Source organism: Kryptolebias marmoratus, linkage group LG21 (assembly GCF_001649575.2).
Source record: "Kryptolebias marmoratus isolate JLee-2015 linkage group LG21, ASM164957v2, whole genome shotgun sequence".
Taxonomy (NCBI): domain Eukaryota; kingdom Metazoa; phylum Chordata; class Actinopteri; order Cyprinodontiformes; family Rivulidae; genus Kryptolebias; species Kryptolebias marmoratus.
Window position 1 is genome coordinate 8,134,629 of NC_051450.1, and position 24,799 is coordinate 8,159,427.

Below are 24,799 nucleotides of genomic sequence, written 5' to 3' on the forward strand. Positions count from 1 at the left end.
AAAATGGCTATCCCTTAGTCAGTTTTACAGATACTGAGCTGAAATTTGGTGTGGTAGTAGCTGAGACTGATCTCCAACACATACTCCGAGGGACACTCATTGTGTATGATCCCTGATTAAAACGATAGCACTAACTCTTGGAGTCAACCCTGTTTGTCTGTTAGCAAAACATCTCATGAACCACAGAACGGATTTGATCGAAACTTTCAGGAAATCATTAGATGTTTATCTAGAACGGATTAACCTTTGGAGCCAACCCAATTCAAGATGGCTGCCACAGCCAATTCATTTTAGGAATCACAGAAATGGCTATAGCTCAGTCAGTTGTACAGATATTGAGCTAAACTTTGGGGTGGTAGTAGCTGAGAGATTTCACATTTCATACTGTGAGCGGGACACCTCGCGTGGCATCGCTCGTAACGTTAGTTTCAAGGTTTGACCAAAAACAGCCACCACTCGGTCATCTCTAATCAAAAAGATGATCTTAGATTCAAACTCTAACGTAAAAAAAAGGCGGGTGATTTCTTTATTTATTGTTACTTAAAATATAAAACAAAAAAGCAGCTACAATAAAAAGAAGTCAGTTGAACTCAGGTATATACCGATGTTTTTTGACTAATTTATTTGTGTAAATATTACGTTTTCGTATGCTGTCAAATAAAAGTTCAACTGATAACTTGTTTTACACAATTATAATATTTAAGAGCATTTCAGGGTTATATAATTAAAAAAAACAACTAAAAGTCTTAAAAAAAACAGTGGTTTATTTAAATTCAGTTAAAAGACTTTACACTAAGAGCTAAACTTCAGCCTGTTTCAGATCTGTTTTCCCACGTGAAGCAGTGGAAATACACACGAAAAGACCAAAGTGTTTTCTGACGGAGGAGCTGCATCATCTCTCAGAAATGCAGGGCTGGTGATGGATTTTGGAAACGACTGCAACAAATTATATTAAAACCGACTTCAATCCTCAGTTTAATTAACTCCAGCTACAATTAAAAAGGCTTTTCTATGCAGTAAAAATCTGTTGGTAATTAGGTTTAATTGGCAGGAAATGAACAAGAGACAATAACTGATTTTTTTTTTTATTTTAATCCTTTATTGAGTCAACAACCACATTGAAACCAACATATTAAAGCCAACCTTTGGACACATTTTTTATTATTCCATTGTAAGAATTTAAATTCTTAAACTGTTAGGATTCCTGCTGGAGAATAACCCTGCACCATAAACGGTCTATAAAAGTTTAAAGTATGGATCTGGGAAAATTTAAAGGCAGAAAAAAAACAAAAAAAACACAAGATGAAACGCGCAGTAGATTAAACCCACGTTCTCTGACACAAGAAAAAGAAAACCCATCCACTGTGAGAACTACAGAGAAAAAAAAATTATAATAAAGTAAAAAAAAAAAAAAAAACAGCTAATTTTGCTGACAAAGTGCTTCAGGCCCGATCTGCTTTCAGGCGATTCTGCGACTCTTTATTTGTTTCTTGGAACTTTCTCTCCGAGTGGGACCTCCATCAGTTTCTGTGGAGGAAAACACAACATCAGCCTCATCGGTTAACACTACGGCCAAACGTGCCCGTGCGGAAGCATGTCTGTGTCCCACCTTGAGTAAACGAGCGCTGTAAGCGTGATCGTCCTCTGCGTCCCCTTTCTGTACGTCCCCCAGGTATCTCCGACAGGCTATAATCAGCTCCTCGGCGTTGTAAAGCACGGCCGGGTCCAGAGTGTGAGCGTTTATCAGACTCACCAGGTACTCCTTGTAGTGTTTACTGCACACACACACACACACTTAAATCTTAGAGGCCTTTTACGTCAGAATTCATTGCTTCTTGAACAAATTCTAGAGAGTAAAGTCTGTCTCACCAAATACAAATGAGTTTATAAACTAAGTTTAAATACACAACAACAGAAAAATGTTCTAAATACATGTGTCTAGGTTTTCACAAAGAAGTCACCTTTGACCCCCCGTGACCCTGAAATCAGTAGGGATCATTCCTGATATATGAGGTGCCCAGCTATTGGGACGACTCCCGTCTTTCCCCGGAGTAACTGTCTTTTTGTCCTCAGGTGAAGTGGGTGTGGTCCAGAGCTGGCTGCTCATGACTTCCACGAGTCGGGGGCTCGTCACGTGTCACGACCCGACTCGTGGAAGTCACGACAAAAGAAAAGTAGGGACACGCCGCGTTTAAAGCAAGTCGGTGTCTTTAAGTTAACTTAAATTTTGAGCAACAATAAATACGGCCTCTAATTACCAACGGAAAAGATGACCAAGACAATACCAAACTAATACAAAAAACCAAGACCAACTAAACATAACCAAAACAAACAAACAAACAAAAAAGGAAAACACCTGGACTGCTTTGCTATGGGGAGAGCAAGAGCAGCCAGGAGTAAATAAGCTGGAAACATTTGCCCAGGTGCTTCCAGTTAGCAGCCAACTCCAGACCCCTCCCACTTCACCCGAGGACAAAAAGACAATTACTCAGGGAAAGACGGGAGTCGTCACACTGCAGGTTGGTGTCAGTTCAGAGCTCCAATAAGAAACTGACCACGAACAGACTGCGTCCCGTCTTAGGACGGGCGTCTAAAAACAAGGACACTGGTGTCTGAAGAGCTGGTTTTACTCCTAACATCCAAAGCTCTCAACAACCAAGCTCCATCTTTTATTAAACATCGTATTGTTGCATGTTGCCTAACAGAGAGCTTTGCTCTCAGAATGCGGGTTTACTTGTGGTTCCTAGAGTTTCGAAACATAGAACGATTTAAACAAGCGTCTCTTTCCCGTCCTCTCAGACCAACAGCCGGTCGAGGCAGACGGCCGCTCGCCCTGAGCCTGGTCCTTTGTCGTTTTATTTGTCCAGTGCCCTGGGATGACTTCTGCTGTAAACCGGCGCTACATAAATAAAAAGGTTTCAGAAAGTTTGGTTCTGGAAAAGTTGGAAATTTAAAAAATGAAAAAAAATTTTTTTTTTAAATGTTAGAGAATCCTGATTTCTGCAGCCACAAAGTTATCCCTGTATAAAAGACTGAAACAATGTGATGTGATATATATTTTTCCTTTTTTTAAAAAAGGGGAGCAGTTTTTGTTTTAGTCCTTGACTCACTTGCAGAGTCCGGCCTGTCCCGGCTGCATTTGGAGGCCACACGGAGAGTCGACCTGCTGTCCGTCTTCGTCTTTCTGCTCCATCACTCCACAAGCGTCTGAGTCACAAACACAACTGGTTACAATCTGAACGCTTATGAAAGATCTCACTGCTGACACTAAAAGGAACCAGACGTATCGGAGTGTTTTCTGGGATTTCCTGAGTGCTGTAAAATAATCACCAGCTTGAGCTCCGTTGGAAGGATCCGTGTTGTACTCCACATTGCTCCTCTGCGGACAGAAACACAAACCGGGAAGTTGGAAGGAACGTTACACTCTTACACAGCTGTAAAAAGCTACAGCCAAAATAAAACTACTGAGACAAGAAAAATCACAACATTACAAAATCTGAACACAGATGAGCTGCTTTCCAGTCTAACCATCGTCATTTATGGCGTTATTAACTGTAAACGAATGGAAGGCACGAGCAGACTGCACGCTTTACCTGCAGGAGCTGCTGCAGCTGATTTACGTCCCAGTCTCGGAGGTAGAACAGGCAGTCACGAGGGTGGTGAGCGTGCAGGCCGTTGTACACGCACCCAGGCATTTTACAAACAGTCTGCAACAAAAAAGGTAACATGACACCGAGACGCAGGTTTACGGGAGAACAAAAAAAAGCAACATTTTTTGGTGAAGTCTAAAGGAACATTTCACTCCCAGCTAGTCTCCGGTCGCGCTGTTTGATTAAAGCATCTCCCTAAGAGCCACACTGTTAGAGTTTGACGTAGTGACGAAGCTCAGTATTAAACAATATTAAACATACTCGTGTCACTTTCAGAACAGAGAACAAACAGATCATCTATTCTATTATTCTGCATTTTGTTAACAGTCCAAGCTCAGCATCTTTATACGTTACTTTATAACAGCTTAAATTGGTACTTCCCAAAGCTTTGGACTTAAGTCAAGATTCAAAATTGATTAATTCCTATTAGCACATTTTTTTGGTGCAATTGTTACATAAGATTTAAAGAAAATGTCATCTTGAATGGAGAAAAGTACCATAATTTCCGCACTATAGGGCGCACTGGATTATAAGACGCACTGTCAGTGAATGGTCCATTTTCAAATTTTTGTCATATATAAAGCACACCGGACTATAAGGCGCATTGTTGTGCACCTCCAAATTTTTGTAACTTTGCGCAGATCGCCCTCCATTCAAAATGGACGATTCCGGTGCTCTAGCGGAGCTGGTTCGCCTGTATCAGAATTTATATGATCCCTCTATGAGAGATCACAAAGATAAGTGTCAAGTATAAACGCATCCGCCGCTCACCCACGTCCACGCACCGACACTACAAAGCGCGACTATAACTGAGCTGCAAGCGGTGCAGCTTTGTAGTTTAACCAAAGTCGTACTAAAACATTATGACTTCTTACATATATAAGGCGCTCTGTTGTTTTTTGAGAAAATTAAAGGCTTTTAAGTGGGCCTTATAGTCCGGAAAATACAGTAGATTATTGGCTGCTAAGACTGATGTTTTTAAAAGCAGTTATACTCGATTTAGTCGAGGTTTCAGGTCTCTGTGGTGCTACTTTGTGGATCTGAGGCAGCAAAGTTTGGGAGCCGCTTACATTGTGTTAAATTAGAGTTATTTTAGTGTTTAAGAACTGAGCTCAAAGTTCCTAAATTGAAGAGTTTTAGTTTAATTGAGTAAAGTGAAAAGCCGCCGTTTGCTCGTTCGGCTTTACAGACCCAACAGAAGGCTTAGGTGGAAGTCAGACAGATCAAGTATTTTGTCAGGCGTGGCTCTGGACGGCACGCACATCATTGTGTCGCACAGATTAAAAGGTTTGCGACTCCACCTGGTCAGTGGTTTTGACGTATACTGAACACACCTTGTGGAACGGGTTGTTGCAGCCGCTGCAGAACTGGTATCTGCACTGCGAGCAGTTGAAGTGCATGCAGCCGCCTTTCGTCAGAGCGTACTGGAAGTTACACTGAGGACACGCTGGAAGGGGACAACAGAGAACATGTCAAATCCAGATGTCTTACAGGCTAAAAGATGTGAAGAAACAGCTGATGTAAAGAGCTTCTCATTGGTTACAATTAAGAGGGGGAAAAAAAATCTGAATCTGCGCTTTAAGACAGGAAGCAGTAATGGCTGAACCTCAATATAAACTCAGTTTACAGAAATAAGAAACAATATTCCCTGCTTTGAATCAATCAGAAGCTGATGTTATATAGTGTTACTCAAGTCAAACTCTTGCAAACAAAATCACTGATTGTCCTTATAGATACAGGCCCATCTTAAACAGGCAAACCTGCTTTTAAACAGATTTATTTGTGTAAAATCATTTATTTGTTCTAAGAAGTCTAAAATGTAAATATTTTCAGAATCAGTAACTTCAGCAGATGTTATGGCTAAAACTAAAATGTTTAAACGTTTGTCCAGAGGGTTTTGTTCAGAAAAATACAAACGGGGCGCTTGTGAAGGTTCCAGGAAGTTTTAAATTTAAAAAAAAAAAAAAAAAAAAAAGAGCTCTTATGCAACACTGATAACCTCATTTCAACACGTCTTTACTTGGAGGAGTGGAGGAGTTTAAGTATCTCGGGATCTTGTTCAGGAGTGAGGGAAGTAAGGAGCGTGAGATCAACAGAGGAATCAGTGTGGTTTCGGCCGTATTGCGTACTCTGTACCGGTCTGCTGTGGTGAAGAGGGAGCTGAGCTGCAAGACCGTCTGCGTTCCTACCCTCATCTGTGGTTATGAACTTTGGGTAGGGACCAAAAGAACAATACTGCAGATACAGGGTGGAAATGAGGTTTCTCTGCAGGGCAACTGGGTATCTGGGAGGGACTGAGAGTAGAGCTGCTGCTCCTCCACATCCAGAGGGGCAAGTTAAGGGAGTTCAGGCATCTGGTGAGGATGTCCTTCTAAGGGAGGTGACCTAGGCATGTCCAATAGGGAAGAGACCCCAGGGAGGACCCAGAGACTACGTCTCTCAGTTGGCCTGGGAACGCCTTGAAATCCTCCTGGAAGAGCTGGAAGAGGTGGCTGCGGAGAGAGATGTCTGGGCTTCCCTGATCAAGCTGCTGACTCTGGATGGATGGATGGATGGATGGATGGATGGATGGATGGATGGATGGATGGATGGATGGATGGATGGATGGATGGATGGATGTCACTCTTTTGTTTTTCCTCCCTTTAACAGAACTTTTGCCCTCGTGTTAAACAAGCTTGTAACTATTCTGTCTAACAGAACAGGTTTCTGATAAATATTATTTTAGAACAAAGTACCAGGCCAATTCATACAAATACACTTATATAGACACTATTATTTAGGGAATTTAGGCAAACAGTTTGGTTGATAAATAATAAAAAAATAAATAAAACCCATCTCAAAAACAAGAAGACGATGAGCCCCTCAGTGAGTGACCTACAGGACAGGCTGAGTAATTTTAGTTTGAACAAATGGTCTGGTTTATCACTTCCAACATTAAAAAGGTTTTAAAATTGTTTTTTCTTCCCTTGCTCTGATATTTTGATCTGACGTGTGTAATGGCAGAATTTACTATAGGGTAACACCTGTTGTTTATAAGTCCTGATAATGAAGTGATGTTGAATTTTCTCCTCATGGGAACCAGACTGACTTGCCTTTCCCTAACTCCTCCTTCTGGTCCAGTATTTCAATATCCTTAATAAAAGCACCTGTGTTGACTTGGGGGGAGGAGAGCTTTGATTCGGAGCTTCCCTGTTCAGACCTGGGACTCTGATGTTGATTGTTCATTGTCTTTAATGCTCTCTATATTCTGTGCACATTATATAAATAAACCTGCTTGAGTGATTTCATCTAACAGTGCCTGGAAATTCATTTATTGCTGCCACAACACGTGTCAAACAGACTTAAAGAAAACCGTGAACAAGTTTCTGTCCCTAAGACCGGCTACCTGAGAAAGCGACACTGATGACACCAGCGCTTCCTGAAAAATGTAAAAATAAAACTGTAAGCACTGAGAACGCCTGCACAAAGAATAAGTAAATAGTAAAAAAAGTGAGAGTTTTGAAAATAAAAAGGAGCTGGTGGTAGCAAACTGTCCTCATCAGGATCTATTTAAAGAAAGAAAGAACTGACTACAGGACTTTATTATCTAATCTGTTTCTAACTGAATTACAGGCTTATCTGAATGTTTTAATGTTATATTATTGTGGTTTTTTTGTTCTAGCTGAAGGTGCTGGCAGCTGCTTCTTCTGTTTGATAAAATGAGTTTGTTTTTTTTTAATGGCATTTGTAAATGTAATAATGTTTCAGCATTTTGTTCGTACTGCAGTCGTAAGTGTTTAGCACTGCTGTTGTTGCAATAGACTGTGGTCTAACGATTCTGACCCTTTTTATTTTAATGGATGAGATTGAAAAATATATATTAGAAAGCAAAAATGCAACCGAACTGAAAAATGTTGAAGGGACAGAAAAACAAAACTGATTTAAAGCAGTTTTACAGGAGTTCACAACATGGAAACGCTCTTAATAAGAAAAGGACATAAAGTGGACGTTTTAGAGCCCTTTTAAAACTTTTAAAAAGTTTAAGGTCGCAGTTTCTGGTTGCTGGCTCGATGAGGAGCTGAAATCCCGAAACAGCCTGAGGTGAACGAGGCCGACCGCTGAGGGACAGAAGAGCAGAAGTGAAACTCGTGGTTCTGGTTCGGGCTGAGGCTTACTGATGCCATTGTCTCTCAGATACCCAGCCAGGCCCTGCCTCTGGTACTCCGGGTCATTCTCCCTCTTCCACAGCTGGAACTGTTCACAGGACACGTCCTGGTGCTGCGGCTCCCACTGCAACACAAACAAGAGTTGCAGAGCTGAGAGTTTCCCGCTCCGAGGAGCCCCCTGAGCCCCCCCGAGCCCCAAGACCAAACACCTGAAGCTAATCTGTGGTAGGAGAAGCAGGGCGACTCCTACACACGGCGGAGACTCAAACGCTGATTCAACTCACAGGTTTCTTGCACTGAGCGCAGAAACTCTTGAGGCACGACGGGCAGGTGACCTTCAGCTGGTTTCCATCGTTGATAAACCCAAAAATGCACTGGGGAGGAAGGAAAAACAACTCATCTTTCAGCCTTTATGTTGCCGTCTGTTTGGGTTTTCAGGCAGTATAAATTAAAAAAGTAGTTTTATTTTACTTTGAGTAAAAGTCTGCAGTAGGGATAAGTAAAAAAAGACAACACTTTGGTGTTTCAGACTTCTGCAGAAGAACCAAGAAAAAGCACCGTTTAAAAAAAAAAAAACATTTCATGAATAAACAACAGAAAAGGTGCAGCGTGTGGATGAAAAGGCACCGAGGCGGGTCTATTGTGACAACAAAACAAACGTGAACAGCGTAGAGCACAGTTTGTTTGGTTTTTTTTATAAGCCATGCATGAAAAAGAGCCGTGATTTCCAAAAACCAGCCGTGCAAAATAAAAAAATAAATAAAAAACACACGGCTCGCTGGTCACAAACACCCAATTCAACAGAAAACTTGTGCTTCCACGTTTGAATCAGCGGAGACGCCACCTTTACGCGTCTCATCCCATTCAAGCTGACGGAACATTTAAAGATTTTTGAACATTTTAGTTAGACTTTTCATGTTGTACGCTTGGATACTTGTTTAACATTTGCAAAATAATGAGCAAAATGGATTCAGTGTCCTCTAATAGTTGAATATTTGAAGAAAAATGTGATATAATCAGTTTAAGGGACGGTTTGATCAGCAAATCAAAACATAAATGAAAGTTTCTCTCAAACGGTGGAGAAAATATATAATTAGGGAAGCTGAGCAGTCCTGGTTTATCTTGACCTAAATAACTTTCACAATCTCTAAAAGAGACAATTTGTGTTTTTCTAAAAATTTTAATGAACTCCAGCTGATGTGCAGAAAATAAAGCAGCTTCTGATGTTTGTAAAGACTCACATGGTAGCACCAGAGGAACTTGGGGTCCTTCATCAGCGTGTGTTCGGTCAGCTTCTTGTGAAATAAGTCGTACACTTCGGTCTCCAGGCAGTCCCGCAGCTGGAAGACAACAAACGTCACGTGAAACAGGTTTGTCTCACTGCTAAAACTCAACCTGTAACCTTTTGGTTTCGGTTTTGATTGTAGCTCCACAAAAAGTCACAAAAATCCTCATTAATAAACTGAATTCATGTTAACGTTTCGAGGCAAAGCCAACAGTCCTCTAAAGCTCCTCTCCTTAATATTTCTGCGGACTTTCTGAAGGTCTCAGAGTTCATGTTGAACTTTCCTTTTTGATTTTTAAACCACTTACTTCTGACCTATGGATCGTTCAGACACAAAAAGGCTCCTAAACTCAGAGGATGAGGCCGAGTTGAGTCGAAACATAACTTGGCAAAGAACGGATTTTAAAAAGTTTTTGACCTCTGGACACTTCGTCCCCTGCAGCCTCTCATGAAAAACACAATTTATTACCCTTTTTATAAAGTTAAATCTATGAAAAAGGCCAAAGATGTCCCAGTTTGACACACAAAAATAGTATTTTAGGTCTAACAAAGAGATTAACAAAGCTCTAGTGTCGGGTTTTTGCTAAAAAAAAATTTTCCTGTTATCCAAAGAAAGGACTTCCACACACTGTCGGTCTGCTTAAAATAGTTTTTTAGGTCTAACACCTCCTCTTTTGTTTAGTTTCCTTTAACTGATTAAAGACACAAGGCACAATAATGAGATAACCAGATTTTCAGCTCATATTTGAGAACCACCTTGTTGGAGCAAACAGACCATTTCACTTCCGTCTGGCTCGTTTTATGTGGACGCAGTTTTAAAATACAACTTTTAATTCATATTTATCTAGTTTCAAAAGGTCCTACAGGAAACAAATGTGCTTTCTGGTGTTTATTTGATCATCTGAGACAGTTTTTTTGGGATGTGATAAGCTGCATTGTTGCTCTAATTGTCTCCTCGTTTTCAGTTTTTGTTGATCCCCCACTGAAACATCGTGCTTCGCTGCGTTTCCCCCAGCTCACCTGGATGTCCAGTGTGGAGAAGTAGCTGTCCAGTTGCTCGGGGTCGTTGATGTCCGGCTCGCTGCAGACGGGACACACCATGTCTCTGATGTGCTTGTCTCTGATGGCGATGGTGAAGTGCGCTCTGAAGCACTCGTGGCAGACCGAGCACTGACAGGACGTCAGAGACTGCATCTGGAAGGCGGGAAGAAAAACAAAACAAAACAAAAAAAAAAAAGGCGGCTTCAGCACGTCTGTATTCAATGCTGAAGAATTCTGCTTTAAAACAACACGTTCTCTACTAGAAATATGCTGCTTTAGTGTTTACAAGAACCTTAATCAGCTTAAAAACAGCCTAATATCTCAATCAAATCACATGGCTTTCGTTAAACACAATAAATGTTTATGACAATTTAATTCCTCATCTGTTTACAGTTCTGCTTTTTTAAACAAAGAACATTTTACAGCATTTGATTTCTGTAATGGTTCTACTTTCTGACAACATCACTAATATTTCAATAAAAAATATTATATTATATTATATTATATATTATAATATTATTAAATATCTTTAATAAATAATAATTTAATTAAATAACATCTTTAAGAAAAGGATGCTAATTACTGTTGTAAATCTGGTCCTTTTCAATTTAGTCACCACACATTTAAAGAAACGTTTACACTTTATGAAGCTTCATGGTGTAATTTTAAAGATACCAAATCCACCTTTAAACATCAACAATGAAGAAAAAATTAAAATCAAATTTATTTTGTAATAAGAAAAAAAAAGTTGCTGTAATTTATTTGCAGAGAAGAAAACCAGGAATCTTGTAAAACATGTCAGCTTTTTGCAAATTTATGTTTGTTGTGTTTTTCTTGGTGTAGGATAAGAAAGAGGTCTCATTTTCGTTGTTAAATTTTATGCATTAGGAGGCGTTCAGGCACATCAACCATCAGGACTGTTTGTAAAAAGGTGCGCAAAGGTGTGTGTGTGTGTGGCCATGTATTTGATACATTGTGGGGACAATTTTTCTAACATATACTACCTTGTGAGAACCAACTGCTCCTCGTGGGGACCAAAGCCTGGTCCCCACGAGGAGAAATGATGTTTTTGGGTTAGGGGTTAGGTTTAGGACTAAGGTGTGAATTGAGTTTAGGTTTGATTTAGGGTTAGGTATGTACTGGTAATGGTTAGGGTTAGGGTAAGGGTCAGGGTTAGGCTGTAGTTGGGGTGTAGAAATGAATGGAAGTCAATGGAAAGTCCCTGCAAAGATAGAGAGACATAACGTGTGTGTGTGTGTGTGTGTGTGTGTGTGTGTGTGTGTGTAGGGGGGAAAGGGTATGCTTGTTGTCCTCCTTAAATCAACTTTCCCTGCATGTGTTGTGTGGTTTTCTTGCCATTTTCGTCCCCATTATTTCATCCCCCATTCAAATGTTACTTCTGAACTTTGTTCCTCATTTAAATAAACAAAAACCCATCTTTATTTGTCTGTTACTTCTCACTGATTTGGACCATTTCCTTTTGCTCATAATACATTGTGTACATGATTCACAAACACTTTTATTCTCAGTTTATTGCATCCTCATGTCACCGAGCTTAAAATTATTTTCTTTTTTTTATAAAAATGAACACAAAAAGGCAGCTGTAAAGTCACAAAGGCCAAAGGTTTCCAGTTTTATACGTTGTTCAGTTGAAGTTTAGGAATAAAAGCTGAATTTTGACTGATGTTTTCAGAGAGTCGTCTCCGTCTCACCTTGCTGCGAGGGAAGATGCTCAGACAGCAGGGACACTCGTTGTTGAGGAGACGCCTGATAAAATCCTTGTCGTGGGACTCCTTCACAGCCTGCACCACGTCCTCCAGGGAGTAGGTGACGTCCGGCTCCTGGAGCAGCGACAGGACGAGCTCGCAGCGCCCCCAGCTGGGCAGGTTGTACAACGCCAGCAGCCGCCTGCACGTCCTCTGAAAGCAGCAGGCAGAGACGTTAAGGAGGACGCCATGAGCTGACGCCGCGCTCGAGTCAGGACGCCGAAGCCCTGAAGTGACTGGCGGCCCCGTCTGACCTGTTTGTCCGGGTGTTTGGGATCAATCGGCGGCTCGGGCTGATCGATCCAGATATGCTGGTGGAAAGGCTCCATGAGGGGGCGCTGGAGCAAAGACAGAGCTCCTTTCACCTCCCCTCCACTCTGCCGCAGAGCCTCCTCACACTGGGAGACGTCCTGGAAGCCCAGAGAGTGAAGCTCCTTCATCTGAACACAGCCGGGAGGAGAAAAGAGCTCAGAGTCATTACACTCCTACAGCACTTAACTGTTCTAAAACCTTGATTTGCCAACGATTGTGGCGACATTAAAAGGGTTAAATAACTTGTTACAAGACTTAAAATGTGAACAAACATGACGTTGTGGTGAAACAGTAACGGGAAGTTTTAGTTTATTTAAATGTTGTGGTCCAGAGAACATTCATGAGCACGAAACACGAGTCACTCAGCCCCACAAAAACAACAACTAAAAGTGACGGATTTACGCCGCAGAATCCCACGATAATCCAAAGCAGACTTCACAGAAGACTCCAGAGCTCGTTGGGTTACAAAAAAATGCCAGTAAAATACAGGATCAAAGTTTCTGTATGTTTAAAATGTCGAATTCTGCTCAACGCAGACAAATAAATAATTATTTCTGTAACAATTTCAAGTTAAATTGATCAAAACTCTGTTGTGTTTTTGTTGAATTTAACAAAAACTCTGCTAAAATCAAAACGATTAGACAATTAAATTAAAATGTTTTAGATTTTTTCTGAAGGCTTTCAGTATTTGTAAGCATTTTTGCTGAAAAAAACTTAAATTGATTTAGCAGGAAAAGAATAAAGTTTTTTTTATTGTGTTTCTACTCTGTTTATCTTTAATAAAATGGATGAACAAATATCCAAATAAGGAGTACAGAGGTTCATAATTTCTCAAAGTCTGAACATTATTACCCCTTGTAAGGCAGAGGTATGTAAAGTTTATTTATCAGAAATTGGGGGCACAGTCCGGGATCCTCATCTAACATAAAAAAACAACATTTTTTCCTCTGTTTTTGTAGCATGACAGCATGTGGCTTTCATTAGTTAATGAATTGTTGATGTTTGTGTTTAATAAGAAAGTGGAAAAAAATAAATTAAAAAAAAAAATCAGTCAAGCAGGCGGGCTGGAAGGAGTTGAAGCAGTGCAGCCTACATTATCTCTAAATGAGCCTGAAGTTTCCTCTGTAAGCCTCCTATTGTATTTTTATGTCTTATTTATACACCTTATTTAAATTTGTTAAATGCTAAAAGATACCACTGGTCCTAAGGAGCTTTATTTTCTAAGGAGACATAAAAACAACAAAAATAAAGAAGATTTCTTCAACTTATTTAACACACTCGGTCAAAACTTTATTGGCTTATCAAACAAACTGCCTTTTTTAGAAATAAAAAAGCCTAAAAGGCAATGTAGAGTCTGTCGTAAAGTTGCCTGAAGATTTATTGTATAAAAGCCGTTTTATGATGGTTGTTTTGTTTCAATCTGAACATGTTGAGAGCTGGATGGAGATTTTACTTCTGTGTTCAAAGAATTTTATGTAAAAAAAAAAAATAATGGAGCTCAGACGTTTCAAAGTGCTAGGGTGTAATTTAGAAAGAAAAAGAACTTGTGTTATGAAGTTTTAAAACACAATTTAAAATGAATATCCATTTAACGTTCTAACCCATTCTAACCCATTTACAGTCTGTTTTCTACATTTCCTGCTTTCAGCTTAAAGTTTTACTTGAGTTCTTTCGTGTCGGACGCATTGTCGCAGTTTTTTTTTCCTACCTTGACCTGTCTGTCCCTCAGCAGCCGTCTCACAGCTTTGTCCGTGTCTCCTCCTGCTGCCAGCCAGGCCAGTTTGGCCTCGGCTCGGGACAGCTTCGCTCCTCCTCCTCCTCCTCCTCCTGCAGCGTTCTGCTCCAGCTCCGCTCCGTCTCCGTCCGCCACGGACGCCGTCCCGGCGCTCCCCGTTCTGTAGCTCAGCTGGACGGAGGCGGCCATGGCGCAGATCTCATCCAGCAGGTGAGGCAGCTCCGAGGTCAGCCAGTCGCAGGGGTTGCTGCCGCCACACATGCAGAGAGCGGCACACACCTCCTCCGGGCTGATGCCTTGCTTTTCTGCCTCCTGACAACGAAACGTAACAAATGTTCTCTTTAAATATACAACTTCCACCCACAAATGCACCGGGCATTAATTAAAAGAACAAATATTTCAAAATGTTTCCTTGTTTCAGGACAAAAGTACCAAACATTTCTCTTTTAAGGCTTTTTGTTCGGTGTCAGTCCAGAGCCCAAATATGTTCATTGTTCGCCGATGATAATGTTATAACTCGTGAGTGTGCTTGTGTTTCAGTTAGCAAAATCTGTCATGAACCACAGGACGAATTTTAATGAAACTTGCAGAAAAAAAAAAAAGATTAAATCTAAAACTGATTCACTTTTGAGGTCCTCCCGATTCAAGATTCAACACAAAAATGGCTGTAATTTAGTCAGTTTTACGGAAACTGTGCAAAACGTTGGTGTGGTAGTAGCTGAGAGTCATTCACGACACATACTCTGAGCGTGAGACAGTAGTGTTGTTTTTAAGGTTTGAACAAATCAGCAAAAGATGATCTTAGTTTAAAACTCTGCCATGAAAGGCGGCGGGCGATATGCATTTCTTTGAGGAATGTTAGTCCTTTAATTAAATATGGTTGGATGTGTTTGAAAACATAATCTTCAAGGGGAATTTTAGGGTCATTTTTCAACCTCCACGGCATGGTTCTGTGAAGTTCTCACTCTGATCTGGTGGATGAGCTTGAGCCCATCGTCCCTCATCGTCTTCTGCCTCTTCAGCTCCAGGTTGACTCGGGGCTTCGGCAGAGGCTGGACTTTGGTGACGGGCGGCACCTGGTGGAGGGGCTGAGGCAGAGAGACGCCGGATGAGTCTTTGCAGGACAGGCTGCACATCTCGCACACCGGAGAGGGCTGGGTGTTGACGAAGGTGCAGAACTGGCAGGTCCACTGTCAGAGAAATGAAACGGATTAAAACGGATTCAAGCTCTGCGTGCCGAGCCTGTCCAAAAACATACATGATGGGAATGATCAGAGGGTGAACGAGATGGTGGAAAGAATGCTGGTGTAGCTTTAAAACTATAAAAAAGAAGCTTTAATGCATGTGATCATTAAACTCCTGTGTCTCTGCTGCCGTCAAGGTTTAAACTCTATTATCTACAACAATTACTTCAATTGTCAGTTGGCTAGTTTGTTATTTTGTCAAAAGAATAAATAAAAGCTGTGCTTTGTGTGCATATAATTCACTGATATTTGCTTGAGTTTGTGAATTCCTTGCATCACACGAGCTTCCCAGACGGATATGTTTTGTTAAAAAGGACTCAGCTGAAAACTAAAGAGTTGAGACCTTTGTCAAGTGCTCTGGAGGTTCTGAATAAGTCCTTTTATAAAGACGGGCATCTTAGTTTAAAAGCTGACCGGTGTCCATATGTGTGATAGAAGCTCTCTGTAAGGGTACGAAGGAATTAAAAAGATTTTAGTGACATTTACAGCTACAAGAATAACACAAACCAGAATTCAAACGTAGATTTGAAGTTTCTCTTTGCTGAGTGTTGGTCCTGATCTGCTAAGTTACAGAATAAAAGTTGGCCAAAAAAAACAATCTTCAAAGAATATGATCGACTAAACACAAGCTTTTGTTTTTCTTATCTGCACAGGAAGTAGTGGCTCCTTGTCCCCATCTGCTTGTTGGGCTTGAGTCCGCAAAACAGACGATCATTTGTCTTATTTGGACACAGGTTTTTGCCATTTCAGTAAAGGTTTCATAATTTTGTAATCTAATTTTGAGAACCTCTGTGAAGTAAAAAAACAAAATGAAACAAAAACCCGTTTGTAATCTCAGCAGCAGGAGCCTATTTTTTGAAACTATTGGGTAAAGTCATCTTTGCTTTTCCAGTTTCTTTGCCTAAAGTCGTTTCCTTGCAGCAGATTCTTCCTCACAAGCTGCGCTGCTCCACATAAAAGTATAAAAATTAAAGTCTTTGAAAAGCCCGAAGTGACAGCGTAGTGTTAACGTTATCAGTGTAGTTACTCTTATCTTAGTTGTTGTCAAACCATTTGTTTGTTGTTTTGTTTCCCCCTCAGAAAATTTAATAACTTGGTTTTTGTGTCCTTTATTTGTATACATCTCTTTTGTTTTGCATCATTATGAAAACAACTTCAAAACAGCATTTTTGTACATTTCTACTGATTTCGAGCTTCTTTTATGGATTTTCTTTTAACATTTTAACATTTTAACATTCTCTGACACACAGTGTGAGTATTTCCTCCAGACTGAGCATCAGTGTTAAAAACGGACCCTGATTGGTCCTTTTTCAGCTCCGTCTTTCAGTCAACAAGAGCATCTGTGAGGCTTGTCAGTCGGCAGAATAATACTGAGAAGATAAAGAAGTTTTATTATCAGTGGTAAGACCGACCTTTCCTCCGGAGTCGGACACAGACCCTGGTTTGGAGATGACGGGTGGGCGGGTGGCCAGGCGGGGGCGCTCACAGACCTGACAGAGGATGCTGCTGCCCTGATTCAACACGGTGCAGCTCTTACACTGCCACTCTGAGGGGTTAAAGAACACAACTCAGTCAATAATCAATACAAATCTCCTTTTTTCCCCCCAAATGTAATAGTTGTAGACTGTTTATGGGACTCTGACCTGAGTTTGGTGACGTGGGAAGCGACATGGAGGCGTCTGGGACTATGGACGTGGCGAGTCGAGGGCGTTCGCAGGTTGTGCAGAGAACGGCTCGCATCTCGTTCACTGTGGTGCAGTGAGAGCATTCCCACGATGTCTGAGGCGGACTGCAGAAACCAGAGAACGGGCTGGAAAAATCACAGCCTTTTTTTTAACTTTGATGGCTGTGGACGAGGTTTGGTCCCCTCACCTGGACGTTTTCGCCGGCGCTGGTGTGACGACCGTCCTGTTGTGTCCTTTGCGGTCGGGGTGAGAGTGGAAGAGCCGGTCGCAGTTCAAGCACAACTTCTGGATGCAGGTGGGGCACTGAGCGTGGACGGCAGAAATGCCACAGATGGTGCAGGTCTCTGCAAAATAACGCAAAGCTCAAAAACAAAAAAAAACAAAAAAACAAACGTAAAATAAACATTTCCGTTTGGTTGGCGTTTCTTGTTGTACCCGGTTTGGTTTCGTGTATTTTGTCTCTCTTGTGATCGGCTCTGGACGGGTGGCGGTGGAAGAGGTCGTCACAGGCGTCGCAGAAGTGTTGATTTTCACAAGACGGACAGACGAGAGATGAAGCGCCACCACACAGATTACACGCTCTCACTGAGGGGGATACTGAAGACGGAGGAGGAAGAGCAAATGTTATCGTGTACAGGACACTTTGAGGATTCCAAATTCAGGTTTCCAACCATTTCAAGAAGTTAATCAACTCAGGTCGCTCAGATTAATCATAAATTAAATGATTCAACATGATAAGCACTTTGTTTTATAAATACACACAATTCAATGTTATTGAAGAACAAAACCAGCAATGGGTGCAATTTTAAGAAACAGCAGATCAGACTTTGTCTTAGTTAGGAAAAAAAAAACTAACATTCTGGCTCCAGTTTCCCGATTTAGGTCAGAAGTTAATCACCGTCTCCGGATCTAATCTGGAGCTCCACGCAGTCACAGTATTCACTTTGTTCACAGTTATGTGGATCTATAAGAGGATCGTCCAGAAAACCTCCGTGTCCACATTTTGTTGAGGACAGAGGGCTAAAACAGACTTGATTTGTGATTTCATGTTTAAATTTCATGAAAGAAGTTTTAAAAGCAGCTGTGAATAAAAAAATCTTCTGAATTTCTGAAGAGTCAGAAATTCTGGACAACTCCTGATGACCCAGAATTCAAATAACGCACTGATCATTAAAAAAAAAACAGACTATTTGAAAAGCGAAACCCGGTGCCGTTGATGGAAATAAAACATTTTGGTTTCTAGCCAAGTGTCATCCAGATGTTTTCATGCCAGCTTCACGAAAGCCTTTAACATTAATTGACACTAAAGGATTTTTGGTTAGATTCTGTTGCATTTCTTCTTCAATGGCCTTACATTACTCAGAAAGGAAAAGAGTACACATGGTCTGGAGACGGTATAAGGTCCACCGACTCTTATCAGACTCTTTCTTTACAGATACCAGTCTGTGAAAGAAAGTAATGTATGCATGTTGGCCTTAGCGTTAAAGAAAAATTATTGTTGTATTTACTTCTTAATTACTTGGACCTTTTCTTCTTTTACTAATTTTGTGTCCTAGTTTACTTTTTGGTAAACAGTTGCTTCTAAATGAAATGTTATTTGTCCCAAATGGAGTAGCTGTGAGTTATTTTTCCAGGCTGATCAGTTCTTATTACAGTAGATGTGTCGTTATTCTTTAAGTGCAGCTACCTGCTCAGACTTAAAGGTTTCTGAATGCTGCATTTTGTGCAACCACTTGTGTCTTTCTAGGATTTCTAAGCAGTAATTGAAACATGAGTGTAGTCTGTCAGCAGCTCACTTGTTGCAGGTTTGGGAGGATGTGTTCTCGGCATCGGAGAAGGTTTAGTTGAAGGGGCAGGAAGAGAAAGAGGAGGAGGAGGAATGTGGGCTTTTTGTCCCTGACTCTTGTCTGCAGGCAGGTTTGCCACAGAATCAGATGACCCATTCTGAGAAAAAAAAAAAAAAAGGATAAAAAATGAATAGATTAAAAGTCACAGTCAGAGTTATATCATAGTTACAACAAGTAAAATCTACATTTATGTGCGTAAACGCCATTAAAACAGCTAACTTTACATGCTTTAGGTTTGACTTTTATATGATTAAAACAGCTACGATGCTTTTATGTTTAATAAAAACAACACCACGATGTGTGACCTGAGAGAAAGTCAGATTTGTGTTCATTTTGACTCTGCTGGCAATTTACACAAATCCAAAAACAAATACTTAAAAAAAAACTACTTTTTTTTTTTTTTCTTCGTTTTGATGCCGCCACTTTATTCGAACACACAGCTGGTGGAAATGTGTACACACCTTCTGGATGTGAAATGGGATGATGTCTTTGAAGAATTCGGGGTGAGGATGGTTGCCCTGAACGTACAGAGATACAAGAGAATGGAATCTGCTGAGTCGCTCGCACGCAAGCAGCTTGCACGCAGACGCTGAGCGGCTAAATCAAACCTTCAGCAGCATGTCCACTTCCGAGCGCAGCGTCATCACCTCCAGCGTCACCGCCGCCACGTTTCCCACATCTGGCTCGATGACATCGTCGGGGAAGCTGAGGCCATCGATCTGCTGGTTGGTGTAACCGTACAGGTGCAGAACTCTGCGACCTCCCTGCGGAGGAGAACCAGGCGTGGAGTATTTATTTACAGTTTTAGAAACCTACGTCCTTGTGTTTCAAACCTAGCTCCTCCTGGTTTTTCCCTTTACCTTGATGGCGTCCACGGTGGCTCTGAAGACAGGGTTGTTGTGCTTGACGCTCCTCCAGTATCTGGGCCTGGTGGGGCTGGTCAGGTTGCAGCCGTACTTCTCCAGGATACTCAAGGCTTTCACCAGTTTACTTAAAGAATCCAGAGCCTGAAGTGGAGAAAAGGAAATGCCTTCATCCTGGTCATTTCAACACAAATCCAGGGTTTATTTAACGGTTAACCTTAAACCTTTACCATTAGTTTGATGACATTTACCTACATGTTTAAAAGTTAAAAATAAGTTGATTCACTTTACATTAGAGGAATTTCAATGCACCACATTCACAACAATCCACACAAAACCCTCAAAACACTGTTTATTAAATAACAAAATGAACAAGTACGAAATTAAAAAGGGGAAAAGAGAAAATTATAAACCGTTCAGCATATAAAGGATTTGGTCTCCTCTGCACTCAATTAGAATGTTTTTGGCGCATAAAATTATTTTAGATTCATTAATTTTGTGCCATGTTTTGTGGGGAAATTTCTTGAGCTATAAGCACTGCGAACACTTGTTGTGTTTTCTTCAAAATGTGCTGCAAAAAAAAGACATGATCCATTTCCTCATCTGTACAGTTTGCTCATTGTCACTTAATATTGCACAATCTGGAAGAATAACCGTAACAAAATTAAAAGCTCAGCATTCCTTGCAGGCATGTCGCTCTCTGCCTTTTGTGCAGAGTTTTAGACGCACTGGATTATAAGACGCACTGTCAATGAACGGTCCATTTTCGAACTTTCACGACATCACGACTTCTTACATATATAAGGTGCTCCAGATTAAAAGGTGCAATGTTGTTTTTTGAGAAAATTGAAGGCTTTTAAGTGCCCCTTATAGTCCGGAAAATACGGTACGCTGGGATGTCCTTTTGGAGTTTTTCAGACACTTCCGGTAATCTCAGCTGATGTAAGAGAGGCTCGAACTGCCGTTAAAGAAATCTGTACATAGCAGCATCGCAGCAGGATTATTGCGTTCACCTGTCCTGTCGTGTTCTCCCTCAGCATGGCCTCTGCTGCCAGGTGAACGTATTTCTCTGAAACGGGCAGCGCGATGGCGGCCATGGTCTGAACGTCGGCCCTCACGTCCTGAGCCAAACCCGACGACAGGAGGAGCGACTGGGCCCTCTGCCGGACCTCGTCCATCTGGGCAGACGCAGGACCGCCGCTCATCGCTGTCAGGAAAACAAAGGAGACAGTTTAAACATGAAACATCCTCAGCTCCAGCTTTTTTTAAAAACCAAAGATGGATCTTAGTTTTGCAACACCGAAGTGAACATTTTAGCTTTTGGGTGTCTGATATAAACAAGATGCCATTAGGCTGTTTATGATAAAACACACTGGTTGCCAAAGTTAGGGTCAGGACCCAACTGTGGATAAAACCACAGTAAGTGAGGATCTTGACACAACCTCAAGTAATCGACTCAAATTTAAAACAGATTTATAATTGCATATTTTTGCCATAATTTGGAGATAGAAACTAAAATGCCTGTTTACACTGTCATCATCCTCTCATTTAATTACTGCCCAAAAAGGACAATAATGTTTTTTGTCACAGCATTTATAAGGTTTGACCCAAATGACTATAACTTTAATTGGCTTAGAAGATGATTACGTGCTTCAGCCAGCGATAGTTGGGGTCACAAGTCTCTATTGGTATTTTGTGGGTTGAAGTTTGGAAATCATTGATATAGTCAACAAAAGCTACTCTAAAGCATGCAAAAAATTATAACACGCTCCCAAAATTAAAGCCTGTGACCTGAAATAGTTTATAGTGAATTAGCAGCGTGAAAGCTCCTGATTCTTCTATTCAGGTTTCTGAGTCAGCATCAAATACTTTGGATTTCTGACTGATAACTTGTACTTTTTTGCTCTGTTTTTTTTTTCCTTTCACAGTTAACACATTCTCTTTTTTTAAACTTATTGCTGCCACTTTTATTTATGTCATTCATATGCATGTTTTCTGTACCGCGATCTTGGAATCTTGAGGCTGCGGATTCGAGTCCGGATTGCTCCAGGAAGGGCACCAGGCGCGAAGCATTCGCCAAATCTTCTACGCGAGTTTGCTCGCTGTGGCGACTCCTGCGGAAATGAGCCGCTGAAGCAAGGGATATTAATGTCTCCATTGCAGCAGCTTTCCAAAGAGCACTGAAAACACCCCAACTTAACTCAGGGTAAATGTTTTTTACTTCATCTTTGTGATCATTTACGAACCGTTCTCTTCTTCTTCCTAATGATCCATAGCATCCAAAACACTACAGAAGTGACCGACTCATTTGAAAACCTGTTTTTGGAGGCAGACTTACGGGGAGCTTGAAGGAAACTCATTTCACTTGGAATCAGATCCAAAAACAATGTTCATCTTAAAGAATTATCTTACTAAATTAATAGAAACCACTGTCTAACATTCCAAATACAGTCGGGGAAATAACTATTTTAACCACTGCTGATTAAGTTTGTTTACCTACAAAATAAAATAAAAATAATAATTGGTTATGTGCCTATGTAGCACACAGATTACAATCCTAACTCATTATATAAATAAAGCCCACCTCTCCACCACCATGGGCAAGACCCAAAGAGCATCAATAGGTGTAAGGGACAAAATCATAGATCTGCACAAGGCTAGAATGGGCTACAAGAACCTCAGCAAGAAACTTGGTGAGACTATCCTGAAATGGAAGAAATAGAAAATGACCATCAGTCCCCACTTGTCTGGAGCTCCATGGAGGAAGGATGATCATGAAACAAAAAAAAAAAAGAGAGAGAAACCAGCCCACAACTAGACAGGAGGAGCTTCTGATCTGAAGGCTGATCTGAAGGCTACAGCCACCAAGTACACCATTAGTACCACACTGTCCACACTGACATCTTGCAGGTCCTGCAAGGTCCTCCTGCTCAAGGATGCACATGAACAAGCCCGTCTGAAGTTTTCTAAACCAGTGGTTCCCAATCCTGGTCCTCGAGGAACACCATCCTGCATGTTTTTATTGTTTCCCTGCTCTTCATGTTCTGCAGAAGCCTGTTAATCACTCAGTCATTCAAATCAAGCGTGTCAGAGCAGAGAAACAGCTAAAACATGCAGGATGGTGTTCCTCCAGGACAGGGGTTGGGAACCACTGATCAAAATTAATCAAAGGCGGCTTGGGAGAAAGTGCTTTGATCAGATGAGACCAAAACAGAGCTCTATTCTATCAACTCAACTTGCCATATTTGGAAGAAGAGAAATGCTGAGTATAGCACAAAAAAAAAAAACACCCACCACTCCCACAGCTAAGCACGGAAGTGGAAGCATTATTCAATGGGGCTGGTTTTTGCAAAGAATACAGGGTGACTTCATTGCATTGAGGGACCAATGGACGGGTCCACGTAACGTAAAAATCTTATACGAGAACCTTCTGTCTTCAGCCAGATCACCGATGATGGGTCTTTCTAGCGTTACAACATTCAAACTTTTAACCAAAGCAGCAACAGAGTGGCTAAAGAAGAAGCCCATAACATTAAGGAACGTTATGATTGATCAATGCCATCTCCACTGCAACGACCTAACAAGGAAATAGTCTCAAGCCTTTTTAGCTGGTTGGGTTCATGGTTTTAATTGCTTTATTACTGCTGCGGTGTTTTCTGTACATGTATTGACCCTCCTGTGAAATACTCTTTAAATCCCCAAATGTTTGTTGACTGGTTAAACAAAAGGTTTTAAATATAATAGGTCCCATTTGATATCAAAATGAAAGCTAAAACCAGTCTCTACTCTCATTAGGTTGAATTTGAAATTACATTTATTTTTTATTATTGTGGAAGTGAACCCATCAGTTTCACTTTGCTGTCACACCATTTTAAAGCTACTGCAAAAAGTTAACATAACTAAACATCATAAAGTGGCAAAAAGCATGTTATTTGTGAGGAGAATTAGGCAAAAGGAAGGGGGTTTTCAACCAAGAAAAAGCCAAAGGTCAACAACATACATGGGAAACACACTTCAACCTAAATATTTGCCACTAGATGCATTTTCTAAGCGACATGACGGGAAAGTCCAAACTAATTTTAGTTTCGGAGGTAAACAGCTGAGTGTACAATCACAGGCAGAGCTGCTTATTTATAATAAAAACAGTTCCATTAAATACCCATGTTATCTGTCAGCTAAAGTCAGAAACATTAAGTCAAAGATTATATCACGTCACAGCAGCTGAAACCGAAACTTTAAAACTGTTTTACAACAAGCTTCTTTTCTCACCGCTTTTATTTGTTTACACTTCTCTCACAGGTTCTGTCGTCCCCTGCGGACATTAAGTAGGTTATTACGTTTCTAACTCTACAGATAAAATGTTTAGACAAGTGACACCAGCGGTCCTGTGCTCACCTAACCCCGATCCGGTTCCGTCCGAAGCTAGCTTTAAGCGCTTTAAATACGGAACCACCAAGCTAACGGTTGGACTTCCTGTTACACTTCCGGTCCGAGTTGAGCTTTTCAAAAGAAAAGCGGAAAAAGTTTTTAAAAAGACTGACTGCGGTAGTTGTGGATTAATGTGACCATAATGTGCAGATATGGTGCAAATATGTTTTCTGAGGTGTTTGAAGTGAAAATTGAAAGGTTATAAGAACCAAAAAAAAAAAAATCTGTTTTTGAGCTGAAATATACTTGTATTCAAATTATGCATTTAAAAATCATTTAAAGTTATTTTTGTTATAAACATTTATCTAATATTTTTAAATAGAAAATATGGTCAAACCATGCGTGTCATACATACTTGTATGATCACCTGAAAAAGGTTATGTTACAATTACCACCTGACTATTATTACCAAATCATAGTAGTGGAATAACAAAAGTACTCTACTTAATTAGTGTAATGGTTGATTTTGTGTGTAATTTTTTATAGTAGATAAACAATTTCATCAAAAATCCTGCACACTATGGTGAAATAAGACTATTTTATTATTAATTTACAAGCCAAAACAAAGAATAATTGCGGTATTGATGTTATATTTTGTACAATTGTATTTATTATGGTCATATCTACCTATGTACCTTTTATTTTTAACATCAATTTTTCGAATTTGTGAAATAAAATAATACTTCAAAAAGCTCGATTTCCTTATGCAATAGTGATTACAATTATTTCTCAGTGGCACCAGCTGTTTGTAGCGTTTTATTTGTGTTATAAACGAACAATTGTTTATGGTTGTTTAGG

The 24,799-nt window shown here is 40.5% G+C and overlaps 1 protein-coding gene across 5 annotated transcripts; it reads right to left on the reverse strand.

Annotated features, from left to right (window-relative positions):
* Window positions 1–1,072: 1,072 nt before the first annotated feature.
* On the reverse strand, window positions 1,073–24,055 carry LOC108234713 (E3 ubiquitin-protein ligase RNF31). 5 transcript variants are annotated; one of them, XM_025005478.2, is made up of 25 exons: window positions 23,969–24,003; window positions 23,843–23,885; window positions 20,587–20,780; window positions 19,571–19,717; window positions 19,319–19,474; window positions 19,172–19,228; window positions 18,660–18,807; window positions 17,299–17,460; window positions 17,051–17,207; window positions 16,822–16,967; window positions 16,591–16,724; window positions 14,900–15,124; window positions 13,908–14,246; window positions 12,142–12,327; window positions 11,834–12,040; window positions 10,101–10,274; window positions 9,037–9,135; window positions 8,080–8,169; window positions 7,805–7,919; window positions 4,985–5,097; window positions 3,594–3,707; window positions 3,331–3,379; window positions 3,111–3,207; window positions 1,610–1,775; window positions 1,073–1,527 (listed from the first exon to the last, which is right to left on the reverse strand). In XM_025005478.2, the coding sequence occupies exons 3-25, from the start codon at window positions 20,776–20,778 to the stop codon at window positions 1,480–1,482; spliced, it is 3,321 nt and encodes a 1,106-aa protein (XP_024861246.1). In that variant the 5' UTR covers window positions 20,779–20,780; window positions 23,843–23,885; window positions 23,969–24,003; the 3' UTR covers window positions 1,073–1,479. The 5 variants fall into 5 exon arrangements, with proteins under 5 accessions (XP_024861246.1, XP_037829024.1, XP_017269595.1 ...); XM_037973096.1 differs by lacking the exon at window positions 23,969–24,003 and adding an exon at window positions 21,575–21,703 and having other exon boundaries at window positions 23,843–23,929; XM_017414106.3 differs by lacking the exon at window positions 23,843–23,885 and having other exon boundaries at window positions 23,969–24,055.
* Window positions 24,056–24,799: the final 744 nt, after the last annotated feature.